At 33.9% G+C, this 17,084-nt stretch overlaps 1 protein-coding gene across 1 annotated transcript; it reads right to left on the bottom strand.

The window, feature by feature from the left end:
* Positions 1-10,207: 10,207 nt before the first annotated feature.
* On the bottom strand, positions 10,208-10,831 carry LOC123260620 (putative uncharacterized protein DDB_G0283051). The gene has a single exon (XM_044721830.1). It carries the CDS (start codon positions 10,829-10,831, stop codon positions 10,208-10,210), a length of 624 nt encoding a protein of 207 aa, XP_044577765.1.
* Between the last annotated feature and the right edge of the window lie 6,253 nt (positions 10,832-17,084).

Here is a 17,084-nt window from a genome sequence, read left to right as displayed (position 1 = left end):
TTTTTTAAAAAGCATTCGACGCAGTTCTTAAAGCACAATAAGAAAATGTACAGGTTTATATTGTTGAATGGTTGAGAGATCTCGAAGATATCATAAAAAAATACCGAAAAACAAATTTTTACGAATTTTTAGAGAACTATAACTTTTGAATGCGTCGTTCAATTTTTATTTTCAAAAAATTATTCGACGCAGTTTTTTAAGAACAAAAAATTTATACATGGTTTTGTTATGATTTTTTCGCATACTTTGGAGTTATTTTTAAAAAACATAAAAATTCAAATTTTTTTTTAATTTTCCTCGGAATGGCTTGATGAATTAACTCTTAATTCTAATCAGTTCTACGTTTTGATATACCCTTTTTAATGACGTATCGTAGAACTCAATCGGTTGATTCGTTTTTGAGAAACCGTGCGACAAAAATTTATTGAGACACACACACGGCCGGACTCCTCGGCGAGAATAATCAGAATAGCTTCTTGGGATCTTAAAACGTGGACATCCGCAGAAAACTCGACTTTTGAAAATCGGACCGAAATCAATAACTTTCCATTAGTAAAAATTTTTAATTTTCTTAGCGGGAAGTTAAAAATATATACTTATATGAAATATCGTGAATACAGTTGCCAGTTCTCACGCAAACATACGTAGATGTACTTATTTTTATTTTGTTGGTAACTTTTTTTAAAAAACTAAAATGTTGAGTAGCTAACTTCAGGGTGTCGGTTTTTTGTGACGGTGTGCGCGCGCATCGTAAAAATTTACCCTCATCATTTTTGCCTAACGCGCCAAAAGAAGTTGTTACGTTCTCAATTTTTAGTATTTATTTTATTACGCCTTTAAATTGGTAGGGACGATTTTTAAATTGAAAGAAAAAAATTTAATTAAGAACTGTCGAATAAATTCAGGTTTGGCATCATTTGGTGATCTATTGACCCCCGGTGTGCCGTCACAGATGAGCTTACTTTACCTAACTAATATTTTAGGGACTCACCATTATTGGCCCCATAAGTCAGCCCAAATAATACCCCGTTTCTCTAACGACTTAGCCTCGAAAGGCGGGTACGTGTCGTGGCCGGTCTTCTGGAAATACTCCTCGGAGTAGTATCCGTATCGAGGGTCGTCGACCGGGATGACTCCTCCTGGTGGCCGAACTTCGGGAATCTCAACGGGAGTCAGTGTCCAAGTCCTGGTGATGTCCGTCCAAAAGGCAGGGCGGTTGTTGTTGATTGGAATGGACTGACCCTCTTGACCCTGGTACGAAGGAGGCGGTGATTTTGGAGAGTCTTCTTCGGCGGTTCGTACTATTTTCACACGCGGTTCGACGAGTATTTCGTCGTCGATTATTCGCAACGACGGTTTCGTTGCCCGCACTACCTCTACTTCCGGTTCAACTGGGTTTGTGTTATTAATTGCCGACAAACTGAACGGTTGGGCTAAGAGACGACGGCCCCGTTGTACCGAGCGACCGGATCGACGCGATCGCCTTCCTCGAGACATGAACTGGAGGATTTGGTGTTGGCGGAACGCTGGCTAGCGCTCGCACCGAAGAGACTGGAACCTGGTGAACGCTGATAAGCGCTCGACCAGCAGGATGGGTTAAGTTGGCGGAACGCTGGCTAGCGCTCCCGCCGAAAGGTTTTCTTATTTGGGGTGGAACAGCTTGTTAAGCGCTCGCCCCCATAATAAGTATAGTGGACTATGTATTCGGTATAGTTGGTATTTATTCGGATAATAGGATCTGGAGAGATTCAAGTCGGAGGGCAGAGCTCTTTACACTAGAGAGTCTCTGGATCTACTGACTGAATTAGCTCCAGATTAGTTTTTTTTATAAACAGTTTTTCAGCCATGTTTGCAGCTCAGGTTACTCCCTGAGAGAGTCATCGAGGCCCGGGTCCCATGCTGACGTAAGATGTTTGGACTATCCGCGGCCGCGGTGACTCTCTGCTGATGCCTTATCGCGAGACTTCCGTTACCAAGCTGCTGATCAAGCCACCAGCGAAGCAACGGACATCTCTCAATGTGCATTCGGAGAATTTAACGAGATATATTTATTTAAAATATAATATTTATAAGGTAATCAAAAAAAATAATTTTAGGCGAAATTCTGAGAACGTAACAAAGTATAACTTCAAATAACAAATTTTAGAAAAAAACGAATGTCAAAGATAGCTTTAGTTAGGCGCATTAGTATGAACGTTATTGACAAAAAAAAATTTTTTTTCGAAAATTTTCTATTTTTTTAACAGATTATTAACGTATTTCCATGTTTATTGAGTAAGACTCTGAAAGGTACTCAGAAATGACTAAATATTGAAGAAATCAAAAATCAAAATTTTTGCAAACCGCTTAATTCAACGTAGAACACTGCCTATACTTTCTGTTTCGTACCATTTTTCTTTGAAAGATTATTCTGCTCATTTTCAGTTTTCCGTTGATTGCAGGCGTAATCGTTAATGGCCTTAGTAAATATTTTGACCGTCACAGAATCATCGATTTTTTTTGCCCAACCTAAAAACATCATAGAAATTTAACTGCTGTATTTGCTTCATCACGAAATTTTGGAAAAATTAGACTAAATTCTGACTCAGCTCGTAAATCCGTGTCAGAAAATACATCCCTAGTAGAAATGAAATCGAGTTTTTGGCTAGTAACTGGCCAGTCCAACTAGACTTGTCAGTACTGCACAGAAAAAAAATTAACTTGATTTAAGAGAAAAATTCTTGAACCAAGAATATAATTTTGAAGAGGGTAATTGTATAGAATCAAGACGAAAAATTCTTGAATTAAGTAAAATTCCCTTAAATCAAAAAAAATTTTCTTAAATCAAGAATTTTTCTACTCAAACCAAGAATATTGAGCTCGTCAAAAATATATACTTGACTCAAGAACATTTTTTTTTCTGTGTGGTCTAAATTGAGTAAAAACTTGATTATTTCTTCTAGAGATATGGCTTAAAAGTTAATGGATGTATACATATGTATCCGGTTTTGTCTCTACTTTAACTCCCTCAATTCTGAATGCAGCAAGTTTTTTTATAGAACGCAGCATACTTATACTGTGAAAGATTTTCAAGGTTAAGATCAAAGATGCGCTGAATCGGTCAATTCGTTTGAAAATGACAGCAACTCAAATTTTTTTAATTTCAATAATTTGTACTTTTACTGCTCCTACTGACTCCTGAACACGAGAAATTATTGAAAAAATCGATTTATTAAAATCATTTGATTCGTCGTGAGGTCATTGAAGAAATAATGTGATTTTTTGAATTACTCAGAAATTTTTGGTCTGATCAATTTGTGCTTAAAATTTAATCATAGAATTAAAAAAACTGCGTCAAATGCTGCCAACCACGTGAAAATCGGTTTATTCATTCAAAAGAATTGCAGTTTTAGAATGTAAAGAATAGTGTTTCATAAACTTCTATCTGACTTTTGAGATTGGAGAACTCAAGAGCATAGAACAGCTAACTCTTTGAGCTCGGAGAGTTCAAAATAACAAATAAATTAAATTTTTGAACTCAAAGAGTTCAAAAACGTCATAAGAGTAATTTTAAGCGTTTAGGTATGGAATTTGCGAGAAGTTACAGTCAACCGTTTTTCTATTTTATTTCTCTTCATATAAAAAAAGGTCAACCAAATTATCAATAAAAGAATTTAAATGAAAATTCAGAAAAAAACGTGAAAAACACAAGTTAAGATATAAAAATATTCAAATTATAAATTTTTACCGAGTTATTGCTATTAGATAAAATCAGAAAAAATAAAATTTCATTCGATACACAGACAGATAAGTAATTCGTGATCTAGGAAAATATAGAGAAACGAAATTCAAAATTTATTAAATAAACTTCTAAATGCAGATTATGTAAAGTTGATCAGTTATCCCGAATACAAATTATTTTTAAAAGAAACATCACAAGTCGGACTAGTATATTTTTTTGCAATTTAAATTATTATTTCTATATGGGTGATTCTCTGTAAGGACGTCTTAAATCTGTACAAAATTGTTCGACCAAATTATTTTTGATTTTATTAGAAAAAAAATTAACAAGGGCTACAAAACTATCAGCTTAATTATAATAAATAAACAGCCGAATTAATTTTTGCTTTTTCGATATTTGTGTATCTTTTGCCATATAACATGACAGGGGACTGACTGCCAGGGGACTGATTTTTTTATCAAATTGAGAAAAATCAAGCAAACTATTTCAATGCATTCAACTTTTTAAGTTCTCAATTAATGTTTACATTAATTAGAATAATATTAAGACTTATGGATCCAATTTTATAAATAAATTATAAATAAAAATAGCTGCCAGGGGACGAGTTTTAAGGTGTCCCAGACACATATTTCCAGCACAAACGGTGCTTTGACACTAAATAAAATGCCGATAAAGCGCTAACAGCCCTATGGTTATTAACTCAATGCTAGTTAGATCCTTATAAACATTACAAAAAGTAAAATAACACGCTAGATTTTTTTTTGGCTTTGTACTTCTGGCAGGGGACTGATCTTAAAATGCCTGGGACAAACTGGTTTCATGAATTTAATGAAACAAATTAAGTTTCGGTACTTTTTATTGAAGAAGATTGTTAGTTAACTAATTAAGTTTATAAACATTATGGATCAAATTATATATTATTGACGAATAACTTAAAATTTAATCTTAAAGTTTTAATTTTGGGATTGGGACAGCCCAGGGGACTGACATTTCGGTGGTTTACGAATTTATAGCAAAAAACCAAAATTTATTCCATTTTAGTTTTCAATGCTCCAAATAGAAATGTTTTTTTACTTTCGTAATAAATTTTTTTTAGTAACAAAATAACAATTTTTTCGATAAAAAAATGCCTGGGACAGCAAAAAACATCCTTACAGAGAATCACCCATATTGATCAACCGATTACAACTCATTTCTGAGCTTGACAATTTTCGGCGCTAATCTTTGAGATAAGCAACACCATATAACTTCGATGTATGTACAGTGTAAACTCTATATAACGTTACTCTACTTAACGACAAACTCCTTAAATCGTCAAAATCACTTGTCTTTGGTTGGTTTAGCTTGTTTTTCATACAATGATACACTCTATATAGCATTATACTCACTCTCAATAACGACAACAATGAAGTGGCATCATGCATTCTGAACTTTCTAGGAAATTCAGCTAAATTATTAGAAAAATATCTCCTTTATGACCAAGATCCCTTAATATCACAAGATATGAAAAAAATATCGACGTTCTAATTAACAAATCGTCTAACTCTATTTTAGACAATCTTCCATTTGTTCGAAGAAACAATTTGTGAAAATTTTATTATCACTTAAAAAAACCATTTAATATCTAATAGAGGTATAATATTTTGGTTTGGATTATTCAAATAATTTATAATTGGACTATTGCTACATTAAAATGTTAAAAAATTACCCTCTACAAAATAAGGAGTTAGACCAATTGCTAATTAGACCGTCGATATGTAAAAAAATACAACAAAATTATTGGTGCAGCAAAAAACGTCAGACAAAAATAACAGAATATACGCAATAGGGCTGTTAATAAATAAATAAATAAATAAAATTGCTTTCTATGCACATAACTACAATAAAAATATAGTCTAAAGTAAACTTTTTTTTTTCTAATTCTAATTTTTCTTCTCTCTATTTAACGTCAACTCTCTATAACGTCATAAAATTCACGGTCCCTTCAGTGTCGTTATATAGAGTTTACACTGTATATCTAAGTTGGCTTATAAGGGCAAATCGATTCTGACGTTCTACGGGGTGTCCCAAAAGTCACGGACGCCATTGTAGCATCTGATGAAAAAAATAATTCTAAGACGAAAAGTCCTTAGCCATTTTTCAATTAACCGCATAGATAATTAATTATTAATTAAACATAACGTCTCTTTATTTATTAGAGAGAGAGCGCCAGTGTCCAGTAAAGTATGTGCCAAACAAAGACACAACTAACTGTATGACTAACTAGTTTATAGAGCTAACGTAGTCACATATATTTACTTACACATTCACACGTGCAAGCGTCTTCGTTGGAACGCACTTGACTTGACACTAGCACTCTCTCTCTAGGGCATAAAAGGACGTTATTTTAAGTAATAAGTAATTATCTATGTGTCTGATTAAAAAATAGCTAAGGACTGTTCGTCTCAGAATTATTTTGTTTATCAGATGCTACAATGGCGTCCGTTACTTCTGGGACACCCTGTATAATGTCGTAATCCACGAAATGACTTTTTTTTGGAAAGTATATCAATAACATTATTATGCTACTTATATTATAAATGTAGAAGTCAAATTGTTTATTAACTACTTTTGAAAAAATATCATAATCCGTCGAATTTTATGTAACCAATTTTAAAAATGAATCGTTTTATCATCTTCTATAAAATTTTCTTAATATGGGATACGATATATATATTGTGACATAGGAGAAATTTTCCATGTCAAAAGATTATTTTGGTTAATTGTTTAAATTTATTTTCTTTATTATTTAATTATTTTGGCTCAGCTGAAGGAAGGCAGAGATTCGACGTGACTGTGTCGCCCCAAACGGTCTCCTGATCAGAGTGCGAAGCTCGAGGTAAGACAGGTGGGAGGGAAAAGCGCCGAATTGGAAAAGTATGCATGAATGAGTGTGAATATTGTAAAGAGTATGATAGAGTGAGAGCAAAAATAAGTTAGAGCGATCAGACGAACCCGAAAATTTCACGGAGCCATCAACGACCAGCGTGACATCTGGAGGAGGACCACGGCGAGAGCGAAGCAAAATTTGAAACCGACGAATGACGACGGCGTTTGAGCAACTTGAAGTCGAGAGAGGCACCATCTGGATGCCGTAAGCCGAACCGCGTGACATATCAACCAATCATCGATCGCCACGGAGTACTGGACGCACCCCGTAATACAACGGCCGGCTAGAAGAAGCCGTGAGCTGATTGGATGCGAGTTTTTGGAACGAACCGAAAAGTAAAGAGCATGTGTTGCCGAGGAGGCAGCCATATTAACAATCAATTCTGATCTGGACGTGGTACCTGTTGGTCGACGATCATTCTGATACGCCATTAACGAGATACTTTCACCGTAATTAAAAATTGGTGGAGTGATAAAATATTGCCAGTAATTAAAATTGTTGTATCGCTGAGAATATTTTTGACGATCGTTTGAGCTGGTGGATTATTACCGAGTGCCAAGGTATTTTGCCAGCACGTGCAAGTGGGAGACGCCATCGCCGGGAGATCGACGCCAGTCCGCCAGCCTTCCCGCCAATTAAGTTAGCGCCTTTTGACGAGCCAACACCGACTTCAAGGAGTTTACTGCGGCCACAGGGTGAGTTTGATCGATAATTCTAGCTTCAGGGTGTCTTCACCGCGACATCGCGATCAATTTTAGTAAATTTCACCAGTTTGATTTTTGGTGTAATTTTTTTTGTATTAATATTTTTTTTACGAAAGTAATTATTGAATTCCTTTCGGATTATCGAGACGTGTGTAACGACACTCTGAGGCCCGGTACCATTGGGTTGTGTAAACTTGTGTGTGTGTTCGTGACCTCACCACGTGGGAATTGATACCGTGCTTTAGATCCGTGTTGTTTATTTTTGTGATTACTGAATTGGACGTTCGATAAATTTGGAGTTGTTACGACAACTAGCTCGAACGACGCGCCATCTCCGAACGCGAGCCCAAATTACCTTGAGCTTCGTCATTTACCCTCGACTTAATTGATTTACCGACCGTGAGTGTTATCTGCCTCGAGCCGCCGAAAAAATGAAATAATTAAAGGTGTCAAAATTAATTTCGATGAATATTTGAATTTTTCTTTTGTTGATTGCGGCGACAATTGAACTTATTGTTAGTTATAAGTAATTAACTTACTCAGGCGTTAATTTTTTTTTATTATCATTTTTTCTTAAAATTGTTTAATTGTTACGATCGATCAATTTGAGAGTAATTAATTGTTCATTCAGTCGCATTAATGGTTATTAACCAACTCAAGGTTAATTAATTGTTTAATCATTAAGTATTAATACTTTTGTTTAATTTAAAATGAATTAAATTGTTTATTTCGCCGCACAATCAGTTATTAACCAATTTGAGGTTAATTTATCGTTTATTCACTAGTATTATTACTTTTATTTGATTTGAAGACAAATAAGTTGTTTATTCCGCCGTATAATTAGTTATAAATTAATTGGAGAATTTTGTGAGCCGATGACGGACCGAAGTTAATTATTCTTTTGGTTTTTTTTTGTTTTACTTCGATTTCGATTATTTTTAGTATCGATTAATTGATTATGTCAACGTAATACTAATTATAGTATATTACTATTTGCGAATTATCGACTGATCACAGCTATAATTTTTTTTGTTTATTATTATTGTCATTACTTCGACGAGAATTAAATCGTTATTATACGAATTTGGCGACACCTTATGAATTATATTGGCGACTGCTAGAATAAATTGTTAACTGAACATTCGGTAATCAATTTTTTTTACTTCTTCCCTCCCCGAGATCACGTAGATTTAATACTTTTGCTTTTCGCCGATTATTCGAATTTTTGAATCTCTTCGTTGCCGACCCGCCGCCCGACGACGATCAACAACGACTTCGAATCGTGAAACAGTAAGTTCCTGGCGCCCAACTACCTTCGAAACCCAGGTAAGCCAATTTAGGTGGTGCTCTCCGGCCCTGTCGACGCCAGTGCCGGCGAAGTCCCATTATAATATATATATATATATATATATATATCAGCACAAACACTTTTAAAGAAAAACTGTATGAACAGTGTTCGATTTATAGGTTATATTAACACAGTGATTTCTTCAGAGAAACTGTGAAGTTATAAAATCTAAGCTAGATTATATAACAGTACCCCCCCCACCACACATACTTCACTCTGATTCGTCAAAAACAAGTCCAAAATTGTTAAATGACATCATCAATTCCACAAAAAGTCCAAAATTCTAGGAAGAAACGTAGTTATAGAGCAGTATCCCCACTACTCGAGCTTCACTCGGATTGGTCGAAAACAAGTTCAAACTCGTTAGATGACGTCATCGATTCCACAGAAAGGTCGAAAATTCTGAAAAAGTGACGTCATTATTTTCGAAATAATATAGGAGGAAGGAGGGGGGGTGGATTTCCACAAAAATTTTAAAGAAAATAAAATGGCTGACTTCCATGGAATCGTCGACTTTCATAAAAAACAAAATGGCTGACTTCCATGAAATTTTGAACTTTCATAAAAAACAAAATGGCCGACTTTCACGAAATGCCCGACTTCCACGAAATGGCCGACTTCCCGCAAAATCTCCAGCATCGGTCAGTAAAACAGACCCCGAGATGGCCGATAGTCGAGACACAAACCCTCGACCATATTTACCCTCGGTCGGTAACTGCTGCTCTGATGGTAACCGGTCCTAGAATCCCCCTTATATCACTACTATCAGTTCTTAATATCAAAAAACCACGGCGTTCGCCGCCAGTCCGGTCAAAATCGGTTCATTCGTTCGTGAGTTATCGTTAACGAAAAAAAAATCAAAAAAAGTGTTTTTCGGAATTACTCAGAAATTCCTGGTTCGATCAAATTGAACTTACATATTTTTCATGAGGCTTAAAAAATTGCGTTGAATGCTGCCAACCGCGTAAAAATTGATTCATTCAAAAGTTATTGCGGTTTGAAAATTTGAAAAATTTTGTTTTATCAAACTGCTATCAGACTTTTGAGCTCAACGAGCTCAAAAGCTTAGAAAAGCTATTACTTTAAGCTCAGAGAGCTCAAAATAACACATAAATTGTATTTTCAAGCTTGGAGAGCTCAAAAATATCATTAATGCAATTGCAAGAACCTAGATATGAAATTAGCGGGAAGTTGTACGGATAGCCTTCAGGGTCTACCGTTTTTCTAATTTTTATTTCTGACTTTGCTATATTTGATTAAGTTTAAATTACACCCAGTATCTAAAAAAACTTTTCCGTAACTCAAAATAATATCTTTTGATTTGATCATAATGGATGTAGGCTTGTAATCTTATGACATTGCGCCTACAAAACATGTTTTTAAGGGTTTTCTTATTTTTAATTTTGGTTCTGGCACTCATGGGGCAACGCGTTTCCCCCTGATGTGCCTGAAGGGGGAATCATTTGTCCGTTTCCCTGGTTTGCTTGTGCCGCTTGAAGTCCAGCTTATCTACCTAGGTCAAAACTTCTCTTACGACAAGCTTTTTCTACGTGCCCGAAATTCTTACAGTAATTACATTGCGCCTGATTAACATTATTATTATTATTTTTATGGTAATTGCCGTTGGAGTCAGTATTGTTTTTATTATTATTTCTGTTGTAGTTCTTATTGTTGTTACCGTTATTTTTAGACTTTTCGTTCTTTAAGTATCTACAATTTTCCCCATTATGATTATTTCTCTTACAAAAATCGCAGTATTTATTTGTCCTGTTTGGATTTGTGTGGGCATTTTGGTTATTATTTTGTGAATTGTTTGTTAGATCAGTAGTTAGATTATTTTGTGTGGCATGACAGTCTGTATTGTTAAGTGTTTTAAACTTGTTATTTATATTACTCATTGATTCTAGGGTCTTTTCTGTATCTGATGCTGCTTTAGCGGTTGCCTGAAAGTCAACGTACTCGGCTTGACGCAGGTATATTGCTATCTGTGGGAATAATCCGGCTAAAAATGTTTGAATTGCCATTTCCAAAGCTAGTACTTTCTTTTCATTTTTATTTATGCCTGCTGAATTATCTATTTCTGCTAGTTTTTTTCTTAAATGTTCATCTACTCTAAAATGAAAATCCATAACCCGTTCGTTCGGTTTTTGTTTGAATTGATTAAATTCGTTCAGCCAGACAGAAACTTGTTTGCTACGTCGATAATTTAAATTTAGAAACGTAGTTAATTGATCTACTGTATTTATTTTTGCATTTAATAGTCTAACTAAAGGTCCGCCTTTACATTTTGAAATTAATAATCTAACTAATACTTTTTCATCTACTTCGCGAATATAAGCTTTCGCGTCTGTACATACTTTTGCCCTAGCGGTTCTGTTGACTCGGCGCAAACTCGGATTAAACTCGGAGTTTCTGCGGAGTATACTCCGTTATAGAGTTCTCTCGGAGTATCAATGGCGTTTAGGGAGAGTTTTAGCGGAGTAGACTCGGAGGATGGTGTGCAGATGCGACGCTAGATTCCGCTAGCGCTCTGTCGGGGTTTTTGTAGAGTACCGTTCGTGTCCTCACGGAGTATGCGCGGAGTACTTTTGGAGTTTTTTTGGAGCATTTGTCGAGTACAAGCAGCGTTTTCAGGGAGTATCGCCGAAGTACTGCGAGCGTTTTTGCCGAGCATTTGTCGAGTACAAGCAGCATTTTCAGGGAGTACTTGTGGAGTATTATTGGCGTTTTCGCGGAATTGTTCCGGTGACTTGGTGGAATTTTCGCTATGTTTTTTGACATTTAAGTAGGGCTTTTGCGAAAATTTGTAGCATAATTTCGACATAAATACGGATTCATCTCAACATTTTAGTAATGTTTCAAAAGTATAATAGTTGCGTATTTTGAAATCACAAGTAAACTAATACAAATAGTTTTTCATGTATGTCTTTTTCACAATAAGCAAATGTTTTATTTATTCATTACATATGGATGCTTCATTATCCAATAAAATTGTTAATTAAACTGGAAAGAAAGATAACTTAAAAGTCATAGTTTTAGAACATTTTCTGAAAACAGATTTTGACGTGAATTTCATTGAAAAAATATGTTCTTTAATTACAATTAATATAATTAGAATTTTACAGAAATAGACAGAGATTAATACTATAATTAATTATAATATATTGTGATAATATAATTATTTTAAGAGAAATGAATTTTTGAATAACTTAACAAATAGAACAAAAAAGTGAAATTATTATTTATATTAATTTTAAGCTATTCTCACTCCAACCATTGATTCTATCCATACAGTTTTAAAAATTTAATTGTTTTTTAATTTATAATCTATTGTGACAATAGATAATAATTAAAATTATTTAATTTTCTGAATTTACAGTTTTCTATATCAATCAAAATTTTTAGAAGTTGAAAAAAAAGATAATTATTTCAATTATTTATGGGAGTAGTTATTTATTTAAAATCATTAATTCGTTACACAAAGCGGGCACAAATTAATTATCTCTCGTATTTAGAAAATTAAATTTTTTATTGATAAAGTATTACAATCGTAGCACAAAATATTGTAATCAACTAACAGACATATTGCAAAATAGACATAGTATTCAACTTATTATTACAACTACAATGTTTATTTTAAAAAAGCAATTTTTTCCAAAACCATCAGCAAGCAGGAAAATCCTTAATCGGTTTCCCAACAGTTTGTGAGCTTTACACCATATATAGCGTCATCAGTTATCATTTTGATAGCAGGTCTTAATACGGTATTTTCTGATTCAAATCTAATAGCCTCCGATGGTTCAATCTCTCGAATGTGACGCGAATTAAATGCACCCATAACATCTTCAAAATATTGAACAATTATGCCAGTAATTATGATATTATTGTGTCGAAATTGTAAAATGTTTTTTATCAAACCAAACTTCTTATTATCTTCATTGAAGATAAAATAGTCACAAAATTGACGTAATTCAACTCCATCTTCTGGTTCAGAGCAAAATTTAATCCCATTTACTTGCATTTTTTTGTAAATACATACTATGTCAGGATTGTAACCAGCTTGTAGCAATGCTTCACTCTCCGATTCTAAAACGTGTCGAGTGTAAGATTTTCCTTGCACAACATACGCATCTTGAATTTTAGTATCATCAATTCCATCAATAATATTTAATTTTTTTTTTAAAAACTCTTTGGTTTCCTTGGATATAGAATTTTCAAACACTGCGTCATTTAAAAATTGCAACATCAAAAAACGAGTCGCTATTTGGTCAGGCCGACCGTTAGCGCTACTTACATGATCCATTATTCTCCTATTCCATCCTTCGAATACAAAGGCATTATGTGCCCAGAATGGCCCCCAGTTACGTATCGTTTCTATCAGGTGTGTAAGCAAATGAACATTTGAAGTCATTCTTGAAACTCCAAAAAACTTCTCGGAGAGTTGCACATACCTCACCAGTAAATCTTCTGCACGATCAAGCTGTGACAACGTAATCGAATCGCTATTCAAGTAATGAATCGCTTCGGATAGCATGGCCAAATGATTCACATATTCTTCTTGTAGTACGTATTTCAGGCAGACAGGAGCATATTCCAACCAGTTACGCCACTCCGAAGCTTTCCACTGTAAATAAGTTTTGATGGATCTCGGTTTTCGGGATCGACGAGAAGGAGGTTTGATCATTAAGAGATAATAATCAATTACTTCCAACGTATTGGGATCTCCAATGTAGTAAGGTTCTTTAGTTGATGTCATAAGTATAGTACTATGTAGTTGTACGACCCCTACGAACACTGCGTGCATCGTTTCTACCACAACACCTCGCCGTATATTAAATAATGGCAATGATATTAATGGAGAAATGCCTTTAATTCCATTTATTTTTATACCTTCCTTAAAAGCATACTTCATATCGGCTCTGATTTGAGAATCGAGACGTAATTCACCAAAACTTTGTTCAAGAGGGTAAACCAGTTTTCCCCGCTTTAAAGTTTTTCCTGGTACATAACAATACAGACAACCAAAGTAACCATTGAACCGAGTCATGCACGTAACATCTGATCTGGCTGGAGAATCCAGGCTACTTGTGACAACGATCATTCTTGAAGTAACTTCAGTGGTGTCGGTTGGATTCCAAGTGATTCCTGTTTTGAAAAGTTTCTTCATCTCAACAACAAATGGTCGCAAAAAATTACTCATTGATGGGTGATGATCATCAACGTAGATTCCAGCAAGAAGTATATATTTCTTGCGCATATGTGGTGGAAGTTCATTTATTTGGATAAAAATTGGCCATGCGCTTGTTCTAGAAGATTCCGAAACACTACAACCATCTGTGTTAAAGGTGAAAGAAAAATTGTACCAATTTTCTAGAAACTTCCCAGGCTTACATAGGTCTTGATAATTCTGTCCATCGTATATGTCTTCAAGAGAGTCAATGTTTTTTTTCTTTCTATGAAACCTATATTGTAATGCCTCAGCTATATTTGGTTTTTTTAATAGTTGTTTGATTTGAGATGTTAACCCAATGTAGAGGAAGTGACCTAAATGATTCTCTTTCTGCTTAGGACCACATTTTTTACAAGAACATTGGATTTTAAGTAGCTTCGTTTTTTTATCTTTTAGACCTAAGTACTCTGTACATGATTTACAATAATAACGCCGAGATTTTTCCAAGTTTTTGCGACCTAACATTTTCCATAGTGAAGTTTTATCTGCTGGCAATAAATTAGCATTATGGGAGGAATTAATCCACTGGAAAATATCAATTGTAGCTTCATAAGACAGATGGTTTTTAACTGAAATACCAAGAATAGAAAGCAATTGATCTAGAACCTTGATACTTTTTTTTGGCAATAACGGAAGATTTGCAACAAGATCATGATTTATATCAAAGTACGGATGATGATGATCATCATCATCATCATCATCATCTTCATCATCATCATCTTCTTCATCATCAACTTTATCAATATCATCCTCTTCAAAATTGTCATTATCATTACGAATAATATCAACATAGCTAATATCATTAATTTCACAATCCACATCAACATATTCATCATTATTATTATCACGTTCAATATGAATATATTCATCATTATTATTATGACTTACATGAACGTAGTCGTCATCATTGCTATCATCACCCATGGAATTAATGTTTCCATAGTCCGCATTATCATGAGTAACAACAGCACTATTATTACTATCAAGAGAAATAGTGCTCACATTATTACAATTTTCTAGTCTATCGTGATCCTCATTGTCAATGTTATCTTTTTTATTGTCATGTGTGTCATTATTGTCTGTAGCCTTTTCAATCTGCGTATTATCACAAAAATCGGAATTAATTTTTATTTTTACAAGGGAATCATTTTCCTCATATAAATTTAATCCATTGTAATTCAAATCTTTTGAAAGAAAGTCTTTATGGCTGAACGATGGCTGCAACAAAAAAATATCAATATAAATATAAAAAATATTTAAGTATTGTTCATTGTAAAGTTATTTCAACTGAAAGTCGAATCACGATTATGATTTTGATTTTTAAGTAAAACTATAATGGCTATTATGAATCTGTAGTTTACATACCGGCTCTTCAAAAAAGTTTAACGGAATTCTCCTTAGCCGTTTATCATATGGCAAAGATTGTTGAAGTAATTTCAATCTTGTCATATTTCTTCTATAAATTGAAGTTCGACATTTACCTAGAGGTCGACGGTTATCCATTGTGGATTGTTTTTTGCATACCAATGAATCTAAAGGAAAAAAATGAAAATACAATTTGTTTATTTTAGAGAATAAGTAGACTTAATAAAATTATGAACTTATTTGAAATAAGTTTTATATTAAAATCAATTGCTAGTTTTATATATAAATCGATTTTTTTAATCCATCATTTTTACCTCGACCAACAATTATTTTTTTTTTTTTAAATTGCAATGACTTCTAGGTTAAATAATATTTTTTTCAACAATTTCATATTATCAACAAGAATAAAGTTTTGATTGACTTTTTACTCTATTTAATAATTGAATATACTTACCACCAATAACAGTAAAGTAGATTTTTAAATTATTTTATTGTTTACAATCATGTTTTCACTGAACCCAATAAAAATATACTGTGCAATAAATCCTGATTATCCATAATTTTTTATATTGAACGATTAATATTACACTTAAAAGTTTTGCAGCATTACTCGAGTATATGATCGTATAAATAGAAAATTAATTACTTTAACTTTAATATAATTAATTTACAACAATAAAAGCAGTAGTGTTCGGTGAACAAGGCCCAGTAGCGATTAACTCGCTCCTGGGGGACACCCAAATTCAAGAGACGCACCTGTCCACCGCTAGTTCCCGCAAAAATCGAACCGCCAATAGAAAATCAGCCTCTCGATCACGCCATGAATCGACCGCTTTATTGGCTGATCGCTCCCGCTAGACATGCGCAATAGCCTTCTTCCCCAACTCAACGAGGAAGAAGACGGACTATTGTTATTATCTTTCGCTTCTACGCTTTCGCTGCATCAAGTCGCCATTAGTATTTCTTTACTTTCGCTTTTTGTTAATAAACCGCATTTCGCTAATTTTATAATTTAAACTGCTTAAATTAACCGCTAATAATTCGCTTTAATTTGTTATAGGTAAATTGTGTTAACAGTGCATTTATTTCACCGCTTTTTCAGTGCCGGCAAAGTGTTCAACCACGTGTCAACCGGCTTCGCTTTTGCAAACCACGCTGTAATTTACAAATCCGCTTTTATCTTAACAATCCGCTATTAAAAATATTAACTATTGAGTGTAATTAATGTAAATAAATTACTAGTGTTATTTTTGATAATAAATTACGCGTTTTAATTGAGATATCCAACCCTAAACCTGATCCCCGCTTTTCCGCTCTTTCTGTAATTATTCAAGTAGTTTAAATGTTTTTCATTTGGCTTGTTTACATTGAGTAAAAAGAGTATGCGCAACAGTACTATGCGCAGGTTAGTTATGAGAACTTTCACGGTTATTTATCCGGATCAAAAACATAGCCCCATCATACCAGAAATGTAAAGAATGTTCGCGCTAAAATCTGTTTACACATTTTCACGTGGTACTATAGAGTTGAATATAACTGGACGACCCACGTTTATCAACCCCTTTACTATTTAATAGAAAAAAAGAAATCTAAGCCTGAATCGTGAATATTTAATTTATGTAAAAAATGGGCCACTATAAATATTGTTTAGTGGACTATATAGACAAACCTGACAGGCCACAAGTTATTGTTGAAACAAAAATGATTGCCTTAAAAGCTGGCAAAAAATATTATGAAATTACTTCGAAAGATTATCAAAACACTAACCTACACATTATAAATTGCGG

This window comes from Cotesia glomerata, linkage group LG3 (assembly GCF_020080835.1).
Source record: "Cotesia glomerata isolate CgM1 linkage group LG3, MPM_Cglom_v2.3, whole genome shotgun sequence".
Taxonomy (NCBI): Eukaryota; Metazoa; Arthropoda; class Insecta; order Hymenoptera; family Braconidae; genus Cotesia; species Cotesia glomerata.
Note: the sequence above shows the minus strand (reverse complement) of the source record. Positions and strands in the feature narration are given on the sequence as shown.

What these genes read in the sequence shown, in the direction of transcription:
- LOC123260620 (XM_044721830.1), bottom strand. Translation starts at nt 10,831, where the DNA reads ATGGATTTTCATTTTAGAGTAGATGAACATTTAAGAAAAAAACTAGCA.